Source organism: Cupressus sempervirens, chromosome 3, assembly GCF_028749045.1.
Source record: "Cupressus sempervirens isolate cs-2001-9-10 chromosome 3, ASM2874904v1, whole genome shotgun sequence".
Lineage (NCBI taxonomy): Eukaryota > Viridiplantae > Streptophyta > Pinopsida > Cupressales > Cupressaceae > Cupressus > Cupressus sempervirens.
This window is the reverse complement of record NC_143120.1, coordinates 538,703,905-538,730,179: the sequence shown is the minus strand read 5'-3', so window position 1 is coordinate 538,730,179 and position 26,275 is coordinate 538,703,905. Positions and strand designations below refer to the sequence as shown.

The window sequence follows — 26,275 nt, the reverse complement described above, 5'->3', positions numbered from 1 at the left end:
TAGGTATGATTGTTTGTCCCCAATTTTGTGTGCCCAGACAAAAAAAAAACAAAGCAAAAAACATAATGGTGAGAAGGGGTTGGTGGAAAGTTTGTTTAATGCATAGGAAAAGGAAAACTGTGAGACATCCATCAATAGATTCTTTAATGGTATCCCATATCATGCCGCTTGCTCCACTTATTTTAAACAAAAGGTGAAAGATATGTTGACTATGAATCCCTCATTTGTACGCCGTGGTGAGTATAAGCTACAAACCATTGTCTTAGATAAATGAGTACTCTAAAGTTGCTTTGTTGTTTGAGGATATGAAATGTACTTGGGTTAGGATGGGCTGCTCTATTGTGATGAATGGGTGGACTGATGTTAGACATCGGCCCCTTATCAATATCATTACCACGTACCCTGCTAGCTTTTATTTTTTGAAAGCCATAGATTGCTTAGGAAAGGGGAAGGATGCAAATTTCTAGTTCACCATTTTGAAGGATGCCATAGAGGAGGTTGGGCCGACTAATGTACTACAGGGGATCATAGATTTTGCACGTGTGCAATTCAGCCAGTTTGATGGTAGAAGGTGCTTACAGACACATCTTTTGGACCCCTTGTTGTGTTTATGCATCGAAGGACATAGGGAAGATCGAATGGGTGAAACCGATGGTGTTAGAAGTTAGAGAAGTGCAAATGTTTATATGCAACCATTACACTTCACTTGCTCTATTCAGGTCCTTCTCTAAGGAGTTCCTCAAACCAGCCAAGACAAGATATGCCAATTTTAATTATAGTTTACTATACTTTTAGTTTTATTTAATTTATTTATAATCGTTACAAACGTATATGCCATGTGTTTAATGTTTAACTTTATTTTAATTTATAATTGTTTCTATAGATATTACACATACTTCATCTTGATGGAGATGATGATTGAGGTGCAAGAGGCCCTCCAATTGATGGTGGTGAATCTAGAGTGGGGATGATGGTCCAATTCTAAGTCCTCTGAAGGAAAAGTGGTGAAGCAAAGGATCATTGATGACAAAATGGTTGTCCACAATGAGATAAGTTGCTAGTTTTAAAATTAAATGTTAGTCTTTTGCTTGCTGATTTTCATACTAACTTAAAATTTCTAATTCTGATTTTTAATTTTTGTTTGCATCTTGCAGATATATTTGCTCTGTCATAGCACTCATTGTAGATTTCATTAGCCTTGCTGATATTGACAATCCTAGTCTTGGAGAGATATATGAGACTTTTGACAACTTGATGGGCAAGATGAAGAAAATTGTTGCAGCAAAGGATCTTAGATTGGGGTTTTATGAGGAGCATGTTAGGCGTATTTTGATGCGGAGGTAAAACATAATAAATACCTTGCTTTATATCAAAGTCTTCGCTCTAAATCCCAAGTAGTATGTAGAGTTGGGTGGAAGGGACCTCTCATGTGATGAACCTAAGATATTGGATGGCTTCACAAGAGCCATTGATAAGATGTTTTCAGCTCAAGAGGCCTCTACTCTTCATGCACAGTTCCTTGACTTCACAAATTTTCGTGGCCCAAACTTGATTAAGCCACAAGCGAGGTTGGATAGAGCAGTTTTGGCACAAAAAGATCCTATTGGATGATGGACTTGGCATGGGAGAGATACGCCAATGTTGAAAATACTTACCACTTGCCTCTTTGCACAGGTTGATACTTCCTCGACTACATATAGGAATTGGTCCACATATTCATTTATCCACTCTGTCAAGAGGAATAGACTTACTTCTATACGAGCAGAGAAGATAGTGGTAGTGCATCGTGCTCTTCAACTTGTGGATATCAGACTCCAGAGTATAGGCAGACTCCAACTTTGCGGTGGGATGTTGAGCCCGAGGATCTGGCCCAAATAGATGAGGATGAGTCAACACTTCGATTGGTTGGAGTTCCATTGGATGAGACTACGTTTCCTATGGAGCATGATAGTGAGGATGAGGACTTTGATTTTGATGCCATGGTGTTAGAAGTAGAAAAGGAGTAGGAGTTTGCCTTATTTTTCTATATTCTATTTTTAATATTGAACTTGAACATGACATTGAAACTTTATAGCAGCCCTCTAGTCTTTGGGCATAATTAGATTTCCATATTTCTATGATATTGTCCACTGCTAAACTTATGTCTTTGTTTCCATATTGATATGCACATTGACAATTGAGTACTGAATCTGTTATTATTTCCTAGATGGCATTCAAATAGTGCATGTTAAGGTTCTTTAATATTTAAATGACATGCTTTGTGCTTAGTTTCATATGAATGACATGTATATTTGCAAATTTCAGTGTAAATTTTAAAATTTCCCTATATATATAGTTATCCCCATTTGTTGTCTTCCCCGTCCCCAAAATTGGCAAAATTATTTGCCATCCCAAAAACTTGTCCTGCCATCTCCTGCTACCTCCATCCCGAAAAATGGGAGGAACATAGCTTTTTTGGCTTTATCTCATTCTAACCATTATATTTCAAAACTATGCCAAAGCTTCCAGTGTTGCTGGGATGCCTCTATCACCCATTGCACCATCATCTGTCATTCGTCTAACTTGTTAAGGACGTATAGTTGCTCCCTCAAAATCTCCATGTTGCCTAGTCTATTTTCAATGGCTATTTGAAGGTTTCACACCATAAATTTTGTCGGAAACTTCTCATCCTAGTCCTCTTGTTCCACTTCGCACAACTTGTAAATCAAAAACCCCATAATCTTATTGGTAGTTTCATCTTTTGTCCATTGGCCCTCAGGTAGTAGGGACTTGACAAGGAGTGAAAACCTTTGAACTTCGTCATTGACAACTTGATCACATGATTCATGAAGTATCCTCCTCCATCGCTTGTCATCTAAATGGGGATGTCATATTGCGTAATGATTTTTTCATAGATAATTTTGGTTGTACTCAGTGTTGAGTTATTAGGTAAAGCCCGTGCTTCTACCCACTTAGTTAAATACTCTATGGCCACGATAATGTAGCAACATCTCTAGGCACGACTAGCCTTCAAGGGTCCAATGAAGTCCAACCCCCACCGTTTGATCAACTCCCAGGCATGAGAGGGGTTTGAGACGCTTGAAATCTCTCTTCCATGGCTTTCCATCCCTTTGAAATATATCACACCCTAGAATCAATTCTCTAGTGCCATTTTACAATGTGGGCCATTGTTGGCCTGCTAGCAACATGTTTCTTTCCATAATGTCCGATCCCATATGTCCTTTTGTTAGGCCTTCGTGTGCTTCTTGCAAAACATTGGGAATTTCATCCTCCATAACACATTTGCATAGCACCTGGTTTAGTCTCATCTTATACAAGAGCCAATTAATGAACCAAAATGTTTTTCTCCTCAAGATGAGCTCCCTCCTTACTCCCTACGACTTGTCCTGTGGGAACTATGACATCACAAGATACTCTTTGATGTTGGTGTACCATGTCAATAGTACAACAATGTGGAACAAGTGAGCATCTAGGAAATCATCATTAACTCTAGTGGTTCTCCAGATTTTATCCGTGTTACTTGGTCAACAATCACATGGCTCTTCTTGGGCCGCACAATGATCGTGAAGATAAACTCTTGCAACAAAAGTAACCACTTGCTAACCCTTCCTTGAATGATGGAGTTATTTTCTAGGCACATGAGTGCCTGGTGGTCCACATAGAATGTTAACGAATGCTAGTAGGTAATGTCTGGATTTTTGGATGGCATAGACCATTATGAGAGCCTCTATCTTGGTCGTACTGTAGTTCTCTTCTTCCTTAGACAACAATCTACTTGGAAAGTAGATTGGATAGTCTAGCCCATGATCACCCACCTGAGCCAATGTAGTACCAATTGCATAGTTTGAAGCGTCCACATGGTTGTGGAACTCGTTGTCCTAATTAGGGTATGTTGGGATCGACGCACCCACCACACTTGTCTTCAAATCCTTGAATGCATCACCTTGTGATGTCCCCAAGTGTATGGCTCACCCTTCTATGTCAGTTTGTTTGAAGGGTATGAGACTGGTAAAAGCTCTTTATGGACCTTCTATAGTACCTAATGTGGCCAAGGAAGGACTTTTCTCAAGTGATGTTTATGAAAGGCTCCATCTCCATGATCATCATCACTTTGTTAGGCTGTCTTCAATCCAACCTTACATACTATGTGGCGTAGCAACTTCCCCTTAGGCACCATCAATCTACATTGTTTTGAGTTCAATGCTAATTTGGCCCTCTGACACCTTTTTATGCTCTTCCATAAGGCCCATAGGGCTACCAATGTATTGTTCACTATAAATGGACCAATTGTTAAGGAATGCCTTAAAGTTCCCTACAAACATCTTGTCAAAGATGTGTAGAATTATCCTCTGAAAGGTAGTTGGCACCTTACAGAGTTCAAAGGGCATCCAATTGTTCACTTAAACATCATCCTCCACCACAATATGGTCTTCTTCTTATCCTCTTTGACGATGGAGATTTGGTTATACCCCTAAAACCCATCAATGAATGAATACATTTCGCGTCCTGTAACTTCCTCCAGGATGGTATCCGTGAATGGTATGGGGAAGGGGTCTTTGACCGTGATGATTTTCAGGCATAGGAGGTCCACATAGATGCAGATTTAGTTGGCCTCCTTCAATGATTTGACAATGGGTGAAACCCATTTGTTGATTTGGATCTGAAAGATAATGCCAACCTCCAACATTTTCTCTATCTCATTCACCTTGGTGGAATAATTTGAATTCACCCAGTACAGTCTCTTTTGTGTTGATTGAGCTCCTAGTACTAAGGGAATGCGATGTACACACAACTCAAGAGGCACTCCCTTCAAGCCTTTGTAGGTCCATGCAAAAACATCCTTGTACTCCATGAAAGTTTTAAATGCCCTAGCCTTCAGTAAAGATTTAAATCATCCCCTACTAATATATTATTGGGGCTTGCTTTGTCACCCTAATTTATCACCTTCAGTGAGGGCTCTTCGTACTCTATGAGCTTCTTCTTATCAGGCTTGTGCATTGAAGTCTCATTGACTCGAGCCTCTCTTTCCTGGTATTCCTCGTACTCCAGTGGGAGCAAGTCCTTCTCTCTCCTTGTTAACTTGTAGCATGTTACACTGAAATAGTTTGTAATCTTCCATTTGCCAGTGGAAGAGTCCATTCATGGAATCTGTGTCATCTTCAGAGCATCCTTCAAGTTTTAGAACAACTTCATCATTGGGCTCCATCCTGCGCTTTCCCTTGTCTACTCCACTCAATTCTCCTTTTGACTTCAACTTAGAAGAAGATGCAAGTTCGCCATTTACCATCTAAGCTCTAAGGTGGATGACATTCTCTTCCTCCACTCTCGATGAACAAGGTATTCCACTTCTATTGTGGTTTACTTTACCCTGACAAGCTGATCCAAATTATATAGAAGATCTAGTTTTTGAAAGTATTTTTTCATATTTTAAAAAAGTTTTTCCATATCTTTTTGTTTGGCCTTTTCGGAGGTCTTCTGCTCAAAATTTCAAGCCCAAAATGTAATCGGTCCCTAAAATTGGGTAGTCATAGGCTGTCTATTTTTGGGCTTGAAACTTGATTTTTAGTTCTTCTTTCCAATAGTGTAAGTGGTTTCGAATTCCAAGCTCTAGGTCAAAAGTTATGGCCCCGACAAGTTGGGGTAATTGGACACCTAGTTTTGAATAGTTAAGTTTAATTTTGTTGTTTTTTATTTTAGCCACATAAACATTTCGAATTCATGGCTATGGTGTCTGTTGATATTCCATCATTGTATACACTCTTTCATTTTCAATGAATAAAATGGCTTTTGGTTTGCATACAACTCTTCGGAGTTTTGTAAGATTCTCCAGAACTTGAACATTGGTATTGCAGGTAATTGATTCCCCAGTTATAGTGTTTGCAGCCCACTTCATCAATTCAGATTAGTGGTATCAGAGAGGGAACGCTCCTGTATACCAACTAACACAATAACTTCCTATCAAAGACTAGGATTGGCTACAAGGAATTTGTTGGAATACATTCCTTCGCGATGCACAAAACCAAAGATGTCGAAAAATTTGACAGACTCTATAAAGAAGATGGTGGAAGAGGTTTTGGCCAGGTAGCGAGATGATATGATGAGTAAGTTCTCAGAAATTTTAAAAACCCAACAAGTGCCAAATTCAGTAGCACCATTCCATGGGAACACCCCTTTTAAAGTACAAGTGAATTTTCATATCCCAAATTTTGAAGGAAAAGTTGATGTTGATGTTATTGATAATTGGTTATCCAAGTTAGAACGATACTTCTCTGTAAACAAGTTTTCTGATGTGGAAAAGATAACCTTTTCCCTCTTGAAAGCTGAAATCCATGTCAAACTAGCATGGGAAACTAGAGTATTGAATAAAGAAAGTGAAGCGGGAGAAGAGCTCGAAATACTCTCTATAACAAACCCACTTGGGGAGAATTTGTGGAATACATAAAAGAAGCATATTTGCCTGAAAATGTATATGAATAGAAATATATAGAATGACAATTGCTTCGACAAAAGAGGGACCAATCTGTGCAAGATTACACCAATACATTCCATGCACTCTCTGCAAAACTTGGTAAAGAAGATTCAAAGAATCATCGAATTATGAAATATCATAGTGGGCTTCATAGATACATTCAAAATGAAATGGAATTCTTGAATATTGAAACATTGGCAATTGCTTACAAATATGCTACAAAAATTGAGTTAAAACAAAAAGGAAAAAGGGATTACTTTTTAAATAATAAGCCAAGGGGTGAAGACAATAATAAATTCGAAGGAAAACTAGTGGGGAAGGACGCTCCCTCGAATCCACCCAAGAATACCTAGTGGGCTACCAAAAAGACACAAAAAAATATGGGCATGTGGTGTGAGATACATAAGAGTCCAACTCATAACACAAAGGATTGTCGAAGAATTAAGAACTTGATGATAGAAATACGAGGAGAAGTTGAGCCTGAATCCAGACCAATAGAAACTCCTAAAAAAGATTCAGTAATAGAAGAAGACCCCTATGCCATAGTTGCAACAACGAAAGTAGTTCCACAAGAAGATAAAGAGAGATTGTTCCATTCACAGATGTGGGTTGATGGAAAGCCTTTACATTTTATTGTTGATAGTGGTAGCCCAAAGAACTTAATTTCTATGGAGACAACCAAGAGATTAAGTTTAAAAATGACAAGGCACCCACAACCATATTCTATGGGATGGGTTAATGAAGGAAAATACATTTAGATAAATCAGCAGTGTTGCCCATCATACTCAATCAAACCATTCAAAGATGAAGTAATCTGTGATGTGGCACCTTTAGATGTATGTGATGTTTTGCTGAGACAACTATACATGTATCAAAGGCATGGAGTGTATGAATCCAGACCACGCAGTGTCACAATCAAGCTTGTTGAAAAGAGACATCAAATACCAGAGGTATGCCCAACTCAAGCGGCTTCTTTAATTAGTGCTAAACAATGTAAACGTCTAATTGCTCAAACTAGAACTTTTGTACTCCTCATGATTTGTTCTGAGAAAACAAAGTCAGTTTTCTTTAACACACATACTAAGGTGGCGAGCATAGTAGACCAGAAAAAGGAGATGGATAAAATCTTAGAAGAATACCATAGTGTGTTTAAATCACTAGTAGGGGTCCCAACACACTACCAAGTCAAGCATTCTATTGATCTGGTTCCAAGAACACAATTGCCACATGAACTAATATATAGGAGATCAGTTTTGGAAAATGATGAAATCAAGAGAGATTCAGGAATTGATTGAAAAGGGACATATCAGGCCAAGAGCTTCACCTTGTGGCAGCCCTATTGTTTTGGCAAGAAAGAAAGATGGGACATGGAGACTTTGTATTGATTACATGACACTTAACAAAATTACTGTGAAAAATAGATATCCAATCCCTTGAATTGATGACCTTTTGGATCAACTTAAGGGGGCTAAGTTCTTTACAAAAATTGACTTGAAATCTAGATATCACCAAGTACCAACTGATCCAGCGGACATATGAAAGACTGCATTCAAGTCCAAGGAAGGTTTGTTTGAATGGTTGGTTATGCCTTTTGGCCTGATAAATGCTCTAGCCACATTTATGAGGTTGATGAATGGTGTGCTTAGACCCTTCATTGATTCTTTTGTAGTTGTTTATTTAGACGATATCCTCATATTTAGTAAAACTTGGTTTGAACACTTGCAACATGTTGAACAAGTACTCTTGAGTTTGCAGAAACATAAATTCTATGCCGACATAGACGAGTGCTCTTTGGGCATGCGAAGCATCTAGTACCTAGGGTACATCATTGATTGTGAGGGTGTTCACGTGGATCCTACAAAGATACAAATAATCAGAGATTGGTGACCTAAAAATTTCACAAAACTTTGCAGTTTCTTGGGTCTAGCCAACTTCTATCGTAGATTTATATTTGGTTTTTCACATTTATCATGGCCTCTTAATCTGTCACTCAAAGGTGGAACACAAGCAAAATTTTGGTGGACAAAGGACAAACAAAAAGCATTTGAGGAATTAAAACTCAGACTATGTTCAGCTCTAGTACTAGTCCTTCTAGATTTGCAACAGTCATTTGAAATAGAAACAGATGCATCAAATTTCGCTTTTGGCGCTGTACTCATGCAACACGGGCATCCCGTTGCATATCATAGTGAGACATTTTCTAAAACAGTTTGAAGGTACCCAATCTATGACAAGGAGTTGTGTGCCATTGTTCAGGCCTCTAAATAGTGGAAGCACTATATTTTGGGAAGGGAAATTTTGATACATACAAATCATAAACCTTTGCAATTCTTGCAAACACAAGGGAAGTTGCAGAATGATAGGCATCAACGGTGGTCAGCTTATTTGCAACAATTTCACCTCAACATTCATCATAAGAAGGGAAACACTAATAAAGTAGCAGACTGTTTGAGTAGGCCTCCAATTATAGGTTTGACCATTGATGTAAAAATCACCTGAGAAGATTAATCGCCTAGGCCTGAAAAAGTTTAATCGGGAAAAATCGGCAAAAAATCGGGAACTCAAAAACCACTAAATTTTAATAAAAAAATGCGATTTTTTTACAGAATTCAATGTTTTTTTGCATCTAATGACTTAATTACTAACAATACATAAGAAACAATCATGTTTAGATATATATCAATGCAAAAAGAGTTATTAATCGGTAAATTACTAACAAGTAAGTAGTGACAAGTTGTAAATTACTAACAACTAACAAGTTCACAACACATGAGAAGTATTCTCATAAATAAAGTGTCAAATGTAAAGAGTTCAAATAAGCACATCAACATGACTACAAATAAGTACAAATGTCAAATATAGGACTACATCTTCCTCTTCCCAGTCGCTTTAGTAGCGAGTGCGAGAGAGGGTAAAGCTCTAGAACTAGAACCCCGCAGGGTCTGTGCCTGTGTCTGTGTCTGTGTCTGTGTCTGCGTCTGTGCCAATGCAGGAGATGGTGTAGCTATAGAACTAGATGTCGATAGCTCCACATTCACTGCGCGCAAGATGTCAAGGTCCTCTGCAGTAAGCTCAATGTCATCATCCTCATCATCGCCCTCCTTGATGTCATATTCAGTTCCAATCCCTTCCTCCTCCGTAGCCTCCTCCATGGCCTCCCTCTCCAAATTGGAGATGTCCTCCTGTGTAAATAAGGGAGCCTGCTTCTGTGCTGTCCAATCATAATAAGGATCTATCTCATCCAAATCGATTGGCCCAGGAGGATCTTGTTGTGCCCTTTTCATGCGCAATTTAAGATTATATTGCACATAGACCATGTCATTCATCCTCTTTTGGGACAACCTGTTTGTCTTTTTTGTGTGGATGGCCTCAAACAAACTCCAGTTGCGCTCACAATGTGATGTGTTGCAAGGCTGTGATAGGATTCTGAGAGGAAATTTTGCAAGATTTGGAGTGCTTGCACCCCAAGTGGTCCACCAAGCCACTGCATCACAAAAATTGCACAAGTTAGAAAATACTAACAGACAACAAAAAGTGAAACATAAATGTTAATTTAGCATTTGAGATTTAGAAGTTTGCAAATGTATTACCTGGGGTTTGTGTAAGCCTTGCTCTCTTATAGAGAGGAGTGGAGAACACCTTGCCCCCTGCTGAAGTGAAGATCTCCTGCTCAGCGATGATTTTATCTCTTGTTTCCTCACTAGTTACCATCTTTTGGACGCACTCACTTAGGCCTCTGATGACCTCTCCATCAGGATCTGCATATGTACCATCAGCCCAAAAACCAAAAACCAAAAACAAATAAGTCTTGCAATTTTAGTACACACCCAACACCCTACGAAAGCATAATGAACTCAAGTCTTTGCTAACTTAAATTTGAGTAAGAATGAGCTTACAGTATACCTAAAATGTGGGTTGAGGAAATATCCTGCTGCATGAATGGGTTGGTGGAGCTGATTATTCCACCTTCTATCAATGATCTGCCAAATGGGTTCATATTTGATGCTTTCCCCCTTGTAGTAATTTTTGATAGATTCTTTGGCCTTGTCCATGGCCTCATATAGTTCACCCATTGGCGTTTGGTCTCCATCAACCAAACGCAGAACTCTGACTAAAGGATCAGACACCTGCAATATAAATTTGAAATTAGTTGACAAGTTACAAAATTATTATTTACTTGAGTTACAAACTTAGTATGTTATAAAGTTGTAAAGTGTAAACTAAAACTTAAAGTTTTGTAGTTACCTTTACTATTTCATCGACCTTATCTGCAAAATATTTATCAAACACAATCAGCACAACATTCTCTCCTTCACTCTTCTTTGAAAATGTGGAATCAAGCCATTTTTTGGAAACAAACATTTGCTTCAAAGAAACCAAATTATCGAGAATGCTTTGCAATGTCAAGAAAATCGTTGCAAACCTTGTGACGGCAGGCTTGACAATTTCTTTGCCATAAGTGTGCTCTCTCATCAGGCTAAGGACCCATGGGTGATTGTATATGTATTTTGTCACCCGCCTTGCATCCTCCACAATTGGAGTGACCGACTCAAGTTTGCCCATGTCCTCCAAAAGAAGGTCAAGGACATGTGCTGCACATGGGGTCCAAGAGAGAGTGGGGTGCCTTTGCTGTAGGAGTTTTCCTGCCAATTGTAAAAGCAAATACTAATTAGTTTCCAACTTTTCAAAAATATCAAACTATTAAAAATTCTTGTGAAATTCACAATGCACATGCAACATAAAATTATGGTTTACCTGCTGATACATATGCAGCAGCATTGTCTGTGATGATTTGCACCACATTTTCAATGCCAATCTCTAAGACCATGTTCTCCAACATCAATGCCAATGTCTGAGCATTTTTTACCTTGCTGGAAACATCGATTGATTTCAGGAACACCACATTATCATTATAGCAAGCTAAAAAATTAATTATGGTCCTGCTCTTCCCATTCGTCCACCCGTCAGAAAGAATGGTGCAACCAAATTTTGTCCATTCTTGTTTTTGTTCCTCAACAAATGCTTTGGCCCTCTCAACAACAGTTCCAGTAAGCCTACAAAAACAAAATTTAGTTATGTCTTAGATTCTTAGTAATTTTAAATTGATTTAGACTTTAGTAATCAACATTCTAATTTCTAGATAAATTAATTAAAATTTAGAACTAAGTAAAAAGTTAAAAATTAAAAGGAAATCGAGTGTAATAAAATTATTCGCTTACCTGTCACCCAACACAAAAGGAGAAGGGGACTTGTACCCCTTTCCTGCAACTGTCAACCCTGTGGCCAAAGCCTCCCAATAGGGACTATCAACAACACTAATAGGAAGGTTGTTGAAAACCCAGAAATCTGCTAGTGCATTGTCCACCTGGTCATGGACCTCCTTATTCCATCTAGTGCCCTCTAATGAAGGTTGTGCACTAGGTGTGTGCCTCGGCACAAAATAGCTCCCTATCCCAGAAGCACCTGCTGATCCTGATGGTGCGGAAGTGCTAGGAGGTGTAGGAGTGGGAGTGGGAGCGGAACTCGTGAAAGAAAAACCACCTTGTTTGCGGACACGCGGCCCATGATAAGAGCCGGCCATGCTCTAAATGGCTGCCTCCTCCTGAACATCAATGAAATTGCCTCGGGTCTCTGCTATGGCTACCCTGACATGCAATTTATTCCGCTCTCTTTGCAATTTTTTTTGCTCTCCAGCTGCGAGCAAGGCATTTGCAAACCTTTTTATTTCTTCTGTTGTACTCTCACAAGGATTCATATCATGTTTTGAGATCCCTGCGATGTGATATTTGAACCGGTAAATGCCCTCGGATATTACTTTTTCACATCAAATGCAAATCACTTTGGTTGGTTCATCGGGTGCTTCATAGGCATATTTCCATGCCTGATCTCTCGCATTCTTTGGCTTGGCGCCAATGTAGCCTGAAGGGCATGGAGTCAATGGCCATTTGTCTGCCATTTAAAACTGTTGCGGGCTGCCTTACGCATACAAATAAAAAAAAAAACTATAAATAAATTATAACAAGATCAAAGTTAACAGTTAAACAAAGAATTCAAGCAACATTCCAATAACAGTGCCAATAAATTAAAATCCAAATAACATTCAAACAAACTAGCTGCTAGGGTTTCAAATTTTTCAAAAAAGTGCAAATTTCTAACATAAATTCGATCTAGAATGGAAAAAAATGCAAATGAATGCATTTAATCTTGCTTACATTCATCAAATGCATTCCTAACTAATTAGGAATATATTTTTATCCATTTACATGCAAGAAAAAAGAATACAATCTCTTGCAAAAATAAAAAACAAAGATTCAAATCACTTACCTAGTAACGAAGAAATCGAATCAAAAGGCCTCAAAATGCACTCGATTTTGCCTCTTGCTTCCCAAGAACTCCTCCTCTATCCTCTCCTCTCCAAAACGCCCTAAGCAATTAAAAAACCAAATGAAAAAAATGTCTTTTCGTCACTTTATGTGACTGCCGGGCATGGGCGATTTTTTTCCAAGCAATCGCGATTTTTAGGTGATTAATCGCCTATTAATCTGCGATTTTTTTGAAAAAATCTGCAAAAAAAAATCGTGATTTTTGGGGCTTCTAAATTGCCGGCCCCAAAAGATCACGATTTTTTCTAGTATCGCCAATTAATCGGCGATACTCACATCTATGGATTTGACAATGGTGTTGGGTTCCTGTGGCCATCAAACAAAAATTTGGGCACAACTATATGGTAAGGATCTTGATTTTTGTAACATTTACAATGTAGTCTTAGAAGGGAAGAATGTTCCTAACTTTTATATATAGGATGGGTTACTGTCATATTGGTCACATAATGTGTCCCTAGTGAAGAAAGAAAGAAACTGATATGGGAAGCACATTATAGCTGGGTGGCAAGACATTTTGGTATTGGTAAGACTACCGCAATTCTCCAAAATTATTTCTATTGGTCAAAAATGAAACATGATATCATTTTATATATAAAATCTTGTGTTGCATGTGCAATTGCAAAGCCTTCAAATCGTAAATTGGGACTCTATCTACCATTACCTATCCCTGATAGACCATGGCATTCTATTTCAATGGATTTTATGTCTGGGCTCCCAAGTAACAAAAGGGGAAATGATTGTATATATGTGGTAGTAGATAGATTTTCTAAAATGGCTATCATGGTGGCTTGTAAAAAAATTATTTCAACAGAGGAGACCACTAAGCTATTTTTTGAACATGTTTGGGTTGCCAAAAAAGCATTATTTCAGACAGGGATAGCAGGTTCCTCAACAATTTTTGGTCTTCATTATGGGCTAGAATGGACACTAAGTTGACAAAGTGTACAACATTCCATCCTCAAACAGATGGCCAAACAGAGTTAGTCAATAGAATGATTATCCATATCTTTCAAATGTACCACTCCAAACACCCATGTACATGGGATGAGAGCTTGCCTTATGTGCAGCATAGCTACAACCGTGCACTCCACACTACTATAGGATATAGTCTGTTTGAGGTTTGTCTTGGGTATCAACCATTGGCACCTATAGATGTAGCATTACCCATCTTGCAATCTAATCAACTGCTCAATACTGAAAAGGAGGCAGATAAAGTAGACAAATTTATTGAAAAGATCAAATAGTTACAACAACAAGTTCATGATATTTTAGAACAGAGAAACTAGAAGTATAAGGAAAGACATGATCAACATAGAACTCCCCATCATTTCCAGATTGGTAACAAGGTATGGCTACATCTTTAGCAGGAGCGCCTCCAAGGACCTTATAGAAAACTTTGTCCTATTCAATATTGGGCCATATACCATTAAGAAACAAGTTCGTGAGAATGCTTTTGAACTTGATCTGTCATAGTTTTTGGGATTACATCCAGATTTTAATGTAGAACTATTGCGACCCTATTTTCCTCCATAATTGGACATCTCTCAAGTTGCTGAACATATTCATGCTATAGAATTGAATCCATCCACTACTACACCATTACAGTGTGATCATGTTACTGAAGTCATGCTGAAATCTTTAAGAAATCAGAAAATTCCTCTTTATAGGGTGTTTTGAGTTGGTCAATTCTCTCATCAGGGCAAATGGTTAATCAAGGAACAGATTGCAACACAATTCCCTCATTTACTGCAGAAGATTGATGCAATGGGGCCCATTGCCTCTTAAGGGGGGAGGAATGATCTAGATTATATAGAAGATCTAATTTTTGAAAGTATTTTTTCATATTTTTTTCATATTTTTCTATATGTTTTTGTTTGGCCTTTTCGGAAGTCTTTTGCTCAAAATTTCAAGCCGAAACCATAATCGGTCCCTAGAACTTGGCAACCGTAAACTCGTCGTTTTAGTGACTGAAACTTGATGTTTAGTTCTTTTTTCCAACAGTGTAAGCGGTTTTGAATTCCGAGCTCTAGGTCAAAAGTTATGGCCCCGACAAGTTGGGGTAATTAGACACCTAGTTTTGAATAATTTAGTTTAATTTTATTGTTTTTTATTTTAGCCACATAAACATTTCGAATTCATGGCTATGGTGGCCATTGATATTCCATCATTGTATATATTCTTTCATTTTCAATGAATAAGATGGCTTTTGTTTGCATACAACTCTTTTGAGTTTTGCAAGATTCTCTAGAACTTGAACATTGGGATCGTAGGTAATTGATTCACTAGATATCTTTTTTTCAGCCCACTTCATCAATTTAGATCACGAGCCACCCTCTTGCCAAGATTGCATCATATCCTTTCTTCTTCAAGGGAATCATCACAAAGTCTAGTACAAAGGGTTGGGTACCAATTGTTATCTGCTATGCCATCTGTGTTCGTATCGGCTTGATGTTGTCTTGATCGGCACTCACAAGATTGAAGGTTGACAACTATAGTGTCAGTTTCCATAGTTTCTTCCATGTTTCCTCCAACAACACATTTACCCCCAATCCTTCATCAACAATAGTATCGGTGAGAATGGTTCTAAGGATACCCATTTCCACCACTACAGGGTGTTGGCTATTGGTCACTGCCAATAGCATTAGGTCTGTTGAAGGGCTAACTAGAACATTTGCGTACTTTATTGTATGGGTAAGTGCTTGTATAGTTTGTAGTATGGTCACCCTCAACTACAACATTGTCTCGAGAAGGTCTTTGATATTAACTAATACCTTCATCTGCAATACTTACCTAATAATATTTTTCCTTATTTTTGTATGCGTACGAGGTATACCTTCTATGTCGTGGGTTTCTCTTCTTTCAGCCATCATCTCTTGTTCAATGCTTGCCTTTGCTTCCCACACCTTTTCTTTTTCCATTTGGAGGTCTCGGTATGTTGCCTTTTTGGCTTGTGCCTCAATGATTGCCAATACCTCTTCGTCTTTGCGTGACTTCTCCATGTTCAATATGTTAACCCCACACTTGGGGCAATTGGTATCCTCATAGCCACCCGAACCACAACATCGACATTAGTGGGGTTTCTTCCTTTTGGCATTAATAGCAAGCAAAGTGCCCCCACTGGTCATAGGCTTGACACTGAATCACAGGGCGACCCTTCGCATCATATTGGATCTAACTCTGAATATTATTTTTATTGTTGCCTCGGTTGTTGCGTTGGTTGTTACAATATCTACTTGATGATGTGTTGGTATTGGTTAGTGTTTGTGTTTGAGAGGTGGTTTTTTCTACAGACGCTGATGGTTGTTCCTAAGTGAAGAGTATTCGTGGCCCCTTCATCTTCATATTGCATGGGCATTCCTTGTTGGAATGCCCTATCACTTGGCAAATGTTAAAGGTTTTCTTTAGGTATGTGATCTTAGTATGACCTTCCTTGTAGTTCATATATCATAAGTCACCTTTGTTCTTTCTCGCGCTCCTCATTGCTTTAAACTCCATAATTCGGGACATATCCTCTTGAAGGGTTTGCACCTTTTTATTGGATTCTGCATCGACACTGCTTCCCTCTGAGGAGTCCTCATTTGATGATCTATTCTTTTTCTTTCGAGAGGTTTCACTCTTGCTCTCGATGTCCATTGCTCTATTATATGCATTCTCGTACAATGCAAGAGTTACAATCTTTATTTTTCTCATGAGGGATGATATCAGCCCCTCCAGAAACCCACACTTCTTGAGGTCATCCGCTGCTTGGTTTTCCACTTTACCAAACAAATCCTTCAGTCACTGGCTGTATGCTCTTACACTCTTGGTCTTCCCTTGCTTCGTGTTGTAGATTTCCACTAGGATTTCATTATCATCCCGAAGTAGTCTAAACTCTTCTTGAAATAATTTATTCAAGTCATCCCACTTACTTTTGTCTTATCTAGTTCAAAGATGCAATCAATGGCCACTCTGCATAGTGTTGTGGGGAACTGTACTACCCATTCATACCGGTTGATCACCTAATTGGCCAACCAGATTATCTCACATGTATGATAGTGTAAAACTAGATCCTCCTTTTTGTCTCTAGTGAACTTACACAACTTTTGCTTATACTATGGTTTTCCTTGTAACCAATACTATGTGTACTCCCGAACTAGGTATACTAGAACCAAGCAAATTGTTTTAACTCGTGTCATTGTGTCCTCCCAACACCCTTGGTTGCATCGGTATCCCCCTATGTCACTGTTTTTGCTCTCCTCTACTTCCCTTTGGGCTTCTCGTGCCTCCATATGTTGTGTAAGGGTAAGATGCCTGTTGATGCGAGTTTTGTGTCACTACATAACATATTAGTAATTGGATGCTTGATACAGAATATCAAATACACAATTCCTCTCTTGAAAAGTTATCTCTCATGGGACATGAGTATAACTCCAATGTTCCTTACACCGTTGGATACTTGCTCAGTTTTATCAATGTGATTTGCTGGTAATCACGTAGGCGGCCTTACGTTTTCCTGTTTGAGAAAAATTTGGATCTTGGTGAGAAAATGGAGATGGTGGTTCGGTGTGAATGCTAGATGATGTTGATGGCGCGATGATGGCAATGTAGGGTGAATGGCGATGGAAGGTGAGAATGCCGATGTTTTGGTTTACTTCTCTAACTAACCTCTTCTAAGCATGAAATTTGGCTACTCAACTACTCCTACTCTTAAGAATGGAAGGTTAGCAGATGGACGGGGATCGAATCTAATGAAGGTTAACCAGCGGCCCTACCTCCATAGATGCAACGCTTCAAAGGAAAGTAAACTAGATCACCACACAAAGCCTCCCAACCAGCCGCTAGGATGCTAGTGGCCTAGTGTTGACCCCTATCAAACATCTACCAAAGCTACCATGCAACAATCCATTTTATTTTACTCTTACTCTAACAACTTGAAATGAAATTGCTTCAACTTGAAAAGAAAATTTAACTATGTGGAAGTAGAAAACATGCAATAACACCCAATGTTCTTAGCCAACATGCAATGAAAAAGAGAGCACTTTGGTATTATTTTCGCAACAATTTCTCCAACCCCCCTCCTTTTACAAATGAGAGCCAATGGCCTTATATAGAGGTCCAAAATACAATGGACGGTAGAGATCAAAACAAGATCGACAATCCAGATTGGATCCAAAAACCCTAATTAGGGTTGCCACCCCATCGGCCAATGAGAAGATGCCACCTCATCAATGCACCAATGAAAAAAGTGCAAAAGTGGCAACCAATGAGAAGGCACCAAAATGGTGGCCAATCAGAAACAAACACTTGTCCTATTCTAGAAGAAAGAGAAAGTTGCCACTTGGGCTTACATAAGATGATCTTCTAATATAATTCTTCCTTTTTCTTTTGTTCTTTTAGCTAAGGCAATGAACTTAGCTAGCCTTTCGTTAACTTCTTCCATAGGAGGACAAGGTGTGTGCTTCGCTCGGAGTTCTGCTGACTTTGCCACGCTGTTTGCTGCTTGTAGTATCCTTTCGTGATCCTTCTCATATTCCTTTGCAAACCCAATAAAAGCATTGAGTGAGGAAAGGGTGTTCAGATGTTTTCTTTTGACGACAGCCTTTCCTAACTCATCCAATCTCAATCCAAATCCTGTCTCACTGACATCCTCCTCTCTAATACCCTCAAAATCAAGCGCCACCCCAACGTCGCTCATCATGGTCGAAATGGAAGTGTCGACGCTTGGGCCGTGTTGTGCAATCTCATCATGAATTTCTTCAAGTGTTCTGAATCTGGTAGTCAATGCGACATACCAAGATTCAACTATGCTCAATCCTCTCTCATCAACCAACCGGGCTCTTTCCAAATATGCCTCCGGTAGCCTAATGAACGCCTGCAGCCTAGGAATAACCAAATCCTTGATGGGAAGAAAATTCTTCCATTCCTCTTCAAATAATCTGAATTTGTTTCTAACAGTCACCAATGATTGGAATGTTGAGATGAAGGAGGGCAAGAAATTTCGCCCATCTTGGATTGTATCATAGATCCAACCCCTTACTTCATGTAACTGAGCTGATACCTCTTCTGAATTGCTCCCGCTGTCTTGAGGAAGGGCTGCCTGATGCAGCTGTTGGATTGGCTGGCAATCTCTCCAATATTTGTTTTCGGCCTCCAACTTTACTATCCTTTCGTTTGCCTTCCTCAATCTTTCTCTGATTGATGCTATGCCTTCATGAACCTCCTCACATTCCATATCATCTGTATTTCTTCCCAAATTATGTTCTACTATTTCGTACTCCTGGGCTGCAATCTCATCCGCTGCCTTATTGACTGTTGGTATAGCAATCTGAACCCTTCGGTGACCATCACTGTCGCTTCTGATTACCCTTGCCACCGTATTTGCCATCTGTTTTTGGTTCTCGCTATCATCCTTTTCTATTAGTCCTTGGATATCATCAACTGCGTGAGCCATTACCACCTCGCCTCTCGGCATAAGCATTTGCCTTAACCATAGTGGTGCAGTGCATCTCCCCAAATCCGGATTTGGTTCGACCAACAAAGCATCACCAACGGCCTTAGACGCCTGACTTATCTCTTCAATATCAATCGGCCCATCTTCTTCTCTACTAGTTTCTGCCATATTTCCTTGCTGGTTCTCCGAGAGAGGGGAGTACTCCGTACTTTCACTGTAGCCACTTGATTCCGAATCAGAGCTCACCTCCACTGTCCTTGTGACTGCCTCCAAGGAAGGATCCTGATGATCGTCCCAATCCACTGGATTCAACTCTGTTCCAACTACTGTCTCATAGTCTTCTCTCAACACACTACGATCATCCTCCAATTGATCGGGAATATCAAGGCCTCTCCATCTGATATCTCTCATCATGTTCACCGACAATCTCGAGAAAGCTAGCTTTCTCATGTGAAAATCATCCTTTGCATTGGCCCAAAAGTCCTCTATAGTGGGAACATGCTTAAATTCGCTTTCATGAGATGCCTTGATAAGACCAACAGGGTCGAATCCTTGCCTTGCTCTGTACCATCCTAGATGATACCACTCCAATTCCTTTTCCGCAGCCTCAAAGGTGGCCCGATTTGGGCAACTATCATTGCCAATTATAATTGAGAAGGAAACGCCTGTTTTCCCCTCATTCCTCATTATTCTATCATAGTGCTCAAGCTGCCTAGCCAATTCCATCAAAACTACCTTGTCGGGCGGGTATCTTGGAAGCCTCTTGGACAAGCTGTACTTCCTGCCACTCTAATGTATGTGAATTGCGGGAATTGGATGAACCAATTCCCAAACTTCTTAATCCTTGCTTCTGCTTCCGATGAAAGTCTCTTAGCATGCGCCCCTTGTAATACCCTTACTGTCTTCATGGCGAATGCATCGCAAAACATCTTGTAATCCTTGTTATTGTGCAAATGAAGCTGCGGATAGCATTCATGCACCAAATATTGCCCCGGCCCATTACCAATCTCTCCTAAGGCCCTAAGTCCCGGACTCTCATACAATCTAGCAATTAAGTAAAACAGATAGGATCCCATGTAGAATTGCCTTTGGTTTTGAACTGTTCTAAGTTGCAACTCTAAATTTTCACTTATGATCCTAGCCCAATCAAATTTTCCTTTTCCCTTTTCAATTTCATCAATGAAGAAGTACATCCAGTTTTCGAATTGCATAGCTTGAGCTAGGCCCATGATCCGGCTGAGAAGAACAATGAGATCGCCATATTCCGGCTTGAAATCTGCCACTGTAAGCCTTGTTGATTTGTTAACTCCTTTCCTTCCTTCGTGTATCCAATTCCGCTTTAGATGTGAGAAGTAGGCCTCTTGGTTACCTTGAAATGATTTGGCCGCCTGATCCACCATTACAACTGTCATGCCCTTGCTCTGGGGAATATTAAATGTCTCTTCAATTGCTTGTTCGCCAATGTTGGCCAACACTCTCTTCCCTTCGCCAAAAATGATGGATTTACTATCTAGATCAAATCTGGATGCACACTCCATAATCAATTCCGGACAAGGCAAAGTAGGAGGAAAAGCTGCTGCATGTACAATTCCGCTCTTGTATATCCTCTTTGCCAAGGGGGATTGTCCTTCCTTTAGTCTGTCCCTCATCCGTATCATGTCCACTGTAGCGATATTAGTATCGGTTATTTTCTTCATTTTCGAGAAGAAGGAAGTTTTGGGCGTCATATCCTCTTTGTCTTTCTTAGCGTTTGCCCGCTTGGGATTCTTACTTGCACTATCATCCTCCATGCTCGTCGCCCTATTACGGGATGGTAGAGTGGTGGACCAAAAGGCAAGAAGAACCAAGTAGTGCAATTCTTAGAAACGAGCGAAAGAATGGATGTCAGCTTAAGCACTCCTTGCAACTCTAGATGATGACTTTCACCTTAACTAATAATCTTACAACAACTTTTCGGAACCCGGGATATGACATCAAAGAATTACAAATCCCTTTGCAAATTATAAAACAAAGCCTCTAAGCTTATCCAACACTTGCCTTCTATGCAAAAATCAAACTTTCATATGTATCTCTTCTCCCAACAAAATTGCCCAAATCTGATATAAAAAATTGCAGCCCCTCTAGAAAATCAAAATTTTGTCTTCCACAAATTTCGGCCCTCACAAAATTCGGCTCCCACAAAATTTGGCTAAGCATGAAAAAAAATCTGCCCTTCCACAAAATTCGCCCAAGCAAAGAAGAAGCAAAATCTGTAAAATCTGCCACCTAGGGCACAAATCACAGCCCACAAAGTGGAGCAAAAATCCCCAAAAACGCAAAAAATCTGGCCCTTAGACAAATCGCCCAACAATGGCAATGGAGAAATTGCCCAAAAATCGCCAAAAAACTGCCTTCGACCAATTTCGGCCAAGTCTGGAAATCTGCCCTTGCTTCAAATTCGCCCAAGCATGAGGAGCAAATGAATTGATGAAAATGAAATGGGAGGGGACTCCCTTTATAGCAGCTTTCACCTTCCTCCCAGGCTGGCCGACTTGGTCCTATAGAGGAAAAAAAACCAAAATTAAAGCTAAGTTAGTGGCCCACTTTAAATACTTTGCCAAAATTTTAATTTTCTAAAATGAAAACTGCACTTTTAATTTACTAATTAACCACAAATTGCAAAACGAAATTGAATGGTGCCTTGGGGATGATAAAAATTTCTATTTAATGATGGTTTGCTAATTAATACATCCTTGAAGTTGAATTTTGGCTAACCAAAAGCCATTTCTTAATATTAATTTACCAATTTCATTAAATACCAAAAGCTTTCAAGGCAAATTTAATCTATTAAAGCCAATTTTTGCAATTTTCCTCTAAATCGATTTTGCTAAATAATTAAAATTTTATGACAAAAAAATAAAATTGCCTCTAGAGTAAAAATCGATTTTGCAATTTAACTTCATCTTACAAAATTAAATTCTATTTCACCAAAAAAAAAAAAGATTTTCCAAGAACCTAAGTCTAACGAAAAATTTCCTTATTTGAAAATCATTCAAATTTACAATTAAATCCAAATTTTCAAAAGAAATCATCTAAGTACAAAATTCACAATCTTATCCTACCAAGTTGAAATCAATTTTGAACTTATTCGGCCTAAGGATAGAACTGATAGCTCTGGAAAATCAAGTTGAAACCGGGTGAAAAATACATCTAACCTTCTCCACTGGCCCTAAAGGCGATTAAAAAGGGGGTCCCCAAGATTTTGGGGCGATGTGTGAAAACCTCACAACAACGCCTTAATCAGTTTCTTGTATCTTCAATTAATTCTCTATTGCTGCTCACTTAGTTGCCTTTTGTATGGTTGCCTCCTTCGACACTGCCCCTGTACCTCTCACCTTCGGCTGGTTCTCTTACCTCGGTATTCCCTCAGTCCCTTTGGACAATTCTCCTTTCCTTTTGGGTCGTTCCTCGACAAGTCGCCTCAACCTTCGCCTTTGCTCTGTTTCTTCTAATTGTTAGGCTCTTTGGATGCTCTTGTACTCATTTATTTGATCCCTCCATTTGCGGTTCTTATGTTTGTTCAAAAGGTTTGACATTAATTGTTTGGCTCCTGTGGATTTAATTTGCATTGCCTCCTTGTTTTGTCACATTCCTCCTCTTCTCTACATATGTTTTCTTCATACTGATGCAAGAACTAGTGGCAGTAGTTCTCTTTGTTAGTCTCTTCTCGTGTGTTTTGCAAGGCTCCTTAAGGTCTGTGCCAACAATTTGGGCGAATGGCACGTTAATCGATCTACAACAGGGCTCACACTGAATGAATTCCACACTACACTCTCCAAAACTTCCTCTTGTATAGTTACCCTTCGTACGTGGGTTTTGATAGATGCTTGTAGAATGGATACAAAGTTCACCAGTAACGCCTTTTCACCTTTGAACAATTCATCATTTTCACTGCTGTTCATACCTTCGTCTACTGGCTGGCCCAGTATGCTAGCTTCATCATGTAACTCTCAGTTACTTCCAGATTCGAATCAGTAACGGCACCAAATGCTTGCCCCGCACGGTAACTAGTTTAATGCACATGAGAATAATATAAAATGTAATAGAACATAGTATCTTATAGATCTCACATTTGCTTTTGTATTAATTCATCAATGCTTTACTATTTCAGAGTTGATTGCTACTATTTCACCATCACTTGTTTTCTTGTTGCCAAATTAAGGTGGCAACATCTTGGGGGATGTGTACTGATTTGGGGCAATTGTACAAATGTCCCCCCACCCCCCTGCCTGATAGTAGGGCTAGTTGTTGTAGGGTATAATCTAGCAAGATGGGAGTTTTTTTTCTACAATATTATTTTCTGTTTGCAAACTAATTTTATTATTTATATCATTCTTTAGATAGTGACTGTATTGGGAATGTTTTTTTTACCACTTTGCAGCCTCCATTTGATAGTTTCTTGCTGTCACACTGCCTTTCCAACCCTGCCACTGCCATTTAATTCCGTGTTTTGGGTGTACCACAGTCATCAGCCATGCAGTATTCTATATAGGGCTAATTTCCTCAAGGAGGGGTTGTGCATGTATAAACCTTGTTCATGTTTTGCCCGAGTGTAATAGCCAGACAGTTGTATTAAGTTTATGACTGAAATTAATTTGTTTGCAAATCTGAATTTTTTATTTCTGTGTATTACATTAGTCAATGTGATTTCTCCAACTGTTGAAATGAAATTAAATCAGTTTCAGATGGTTTCAAGATGATGTTTGACTGTTCCAATTCTACCATTTGCAATTAAGGGTTTAATATAGCCATTTTCAGTCAATTGTAGATGTGATCAATGTTATTTTCAAGCCCAATTCATTGTTTGAGTTCTCATTGCAATTCAGAGGGCTAACTGGTTAAGATATGTAGGGCTTTTGTGCTTCAATCTTCTCACCAAGTAATTGCAAAGAAAACATTCACAAGTTTATAAGCACTAGTTGTATACATGAAAGATTTCAAATATTAAAGTGAAGACTGATAATTTTTGGTGTGTGGTGCTTGGGAGGTTCTCCCTTTGAATGCTAGTGGCAAAAGCAAAGCCTCTCATCAACATGATTATATTTTTGCATCTATTCTATAATGAGGTCCTTGTCCTGAACCTCATATGACATCCTCTCAAAGTATTTTCAGAGGACCTCTCCATCAACATCTCAAAACAAATTTGTAAAGAACAAAATGAGTTTGAAGTAGTTCCTTGCCACATAAATGGATTGATAGAGTTGATTGTTTTACCTTGGATAAATAAGTTTTAGAATGGCTCAAATTTTCATCATTTCCTATGTAATAGTTTTTGATGGTCTCTTTGGCATTGGCCATGGCCTAATAAGTGTACCTCATTGAGTTTCTCCTCTGTCCACTTAGTGCAAACCTTTGAACAAAGGGCTTGACACTTCTGTTAGTTCCAAGTTACAATTAAAAATAAACCTTAAAAGATTGGACAATATTTTCTAAAAAGAATGAAAAAGGGTTCGCTTGAATGACAAAATTTTAAATTTAATTACCAGTTAGAACTTTCATAGATAATCTTATTAATTCTCTTCCCAAAGACATCATAAAAAGTTGTCTTTGTAACCTTTTTTCAATCCTTTTCTTTGAATAAGAAGAAGCCAACCATTGCTGGTTCAGAAATATGTAATGTCGCCATTTTAGGACAATTTTTATTTTGCCCTAAAACAGTAATTCCAACTCAGAGTGATAACTGCATTATATCATAAATATAAGTTTCCCTAAAATGATTCAGCTCAATAGTTCTATGAAGTATTCTGAAAAGAGAACTTAGCTTGTTTTCTGCTTTGTCATTTTTGATTTTAGAATTCTTCCTAAATATTGATTTCTCTCTCTCCATTAATAGTTCCGTATATAGGTGTTGATTTTCATGGATCACTACAAATGTACTAAGCACTGTATAAGTAGTATGTGTGTTCCAAATGGCAGCAACTTCTAATTTTTAATGAGCAAAGGCTATGAAGGGACATGTCTATTCGATAATTATATATTAATATAATAACAAATAATAATATCTCACATAATAATATATTATTTAATTAATATATAGATATATATTATATCTCACACACACACACATCTGCACTTTAGTCTCATAGTTTATCCAACAGAAGCTAGCAAACATCAACAATCCCTCTTAGCTAGAGAGGATAATCACAAGACATATATTATGGCATTGTTAATATTAGGAATGGTAAATTTTAAGGATATCTTTGATTAGAAGATATCCACCATTTTGATATCACATTTAATATGTAATGGGCACCCCTGGATGTCCCAAAAAACTAAACCAAATTGCTGAAAGGAATTATGTTAAACAGTTTGCATTCAACTTCTTATTTCTCCGTTTAATGTTTTAAACCCCTTATAATTCCGGAAATCAAACATTTATTGTTTGTTGTGTTTCGTGGATGGAATTGGTATCATACAACATAAACAAGAAAGCAACTACAATGATATGCAAAGTAGAAATGAACTGCTGCTAATAAAATGTTATTTTCAGAATTCATAAAATCAAATACATAGCAGATTTATCAACTCACTAATTACTTCAGCAATATTGTCATAATACTCCAGCCCATGCTTACGAACTTGCTGCTACAATACTTTGTCCTCCAATCAGTCCACTACCTTCATAATACCATTCCCTCCAAGCGGCATAAGCGTCGGACAAGTAGTGAAGAAGATATGAGCAAAATATCAAATCTGCCTGTAGCCGGAAATGCAACTAAACTGCCTGATAATGAAGCCAATAAGAAAGAATTCCAAAGGCCAAACCCCAAGGGAATGACGTCTAGAATGTTACAAGAGAGGATAGACGTCCTCAAATGCCGAAAACAAAGCTGCAACTCACACACCAATTTCTCATATTCAACCTGTCTAATGAAGCCACAAATGCTTCCTTTTATTCTATTCCCACGGGTCCCCTCAACTCATATGGGCAATGTGGGATAAAAGATGTGTAAT

At 38.7% G+C, this 26,275-nt stretch overlaps 1 protein-coding gene and 1 pseudogene across 2 annotated transcripts in view; one reads left to right on the top strand and one right to left on the bottom strand.

The window, feature by feature from the left end:
• LOC149567539 (uncharacterized) overlaps positions 1-26,275 on the top strand; it is a 172,768-nt pseudogene that overhangs the window by 129,444 nt on the left and 17,049 nt on the right. The window lies entirely within an intron of this gene.
• Positions 9,334-10,584, bottom strand: LOC149567540 (uncharacterized). The gene is made up of 3 exons (XM_089817494.1): positions 10,373-10,584; positions 10,060-10,227; positions 9,334-9,953 (listed from the first exon to the last, which is right to left on the bottom strand). Exons 1-3 carry the CDS (start codon positions 10,557-10,559, stop codon positions 9,334-9,336), a joined length of 975 nt encoding a protein of 324 aa, XP_089673620.1. The 5' UTR covers positions 10,560-10,584.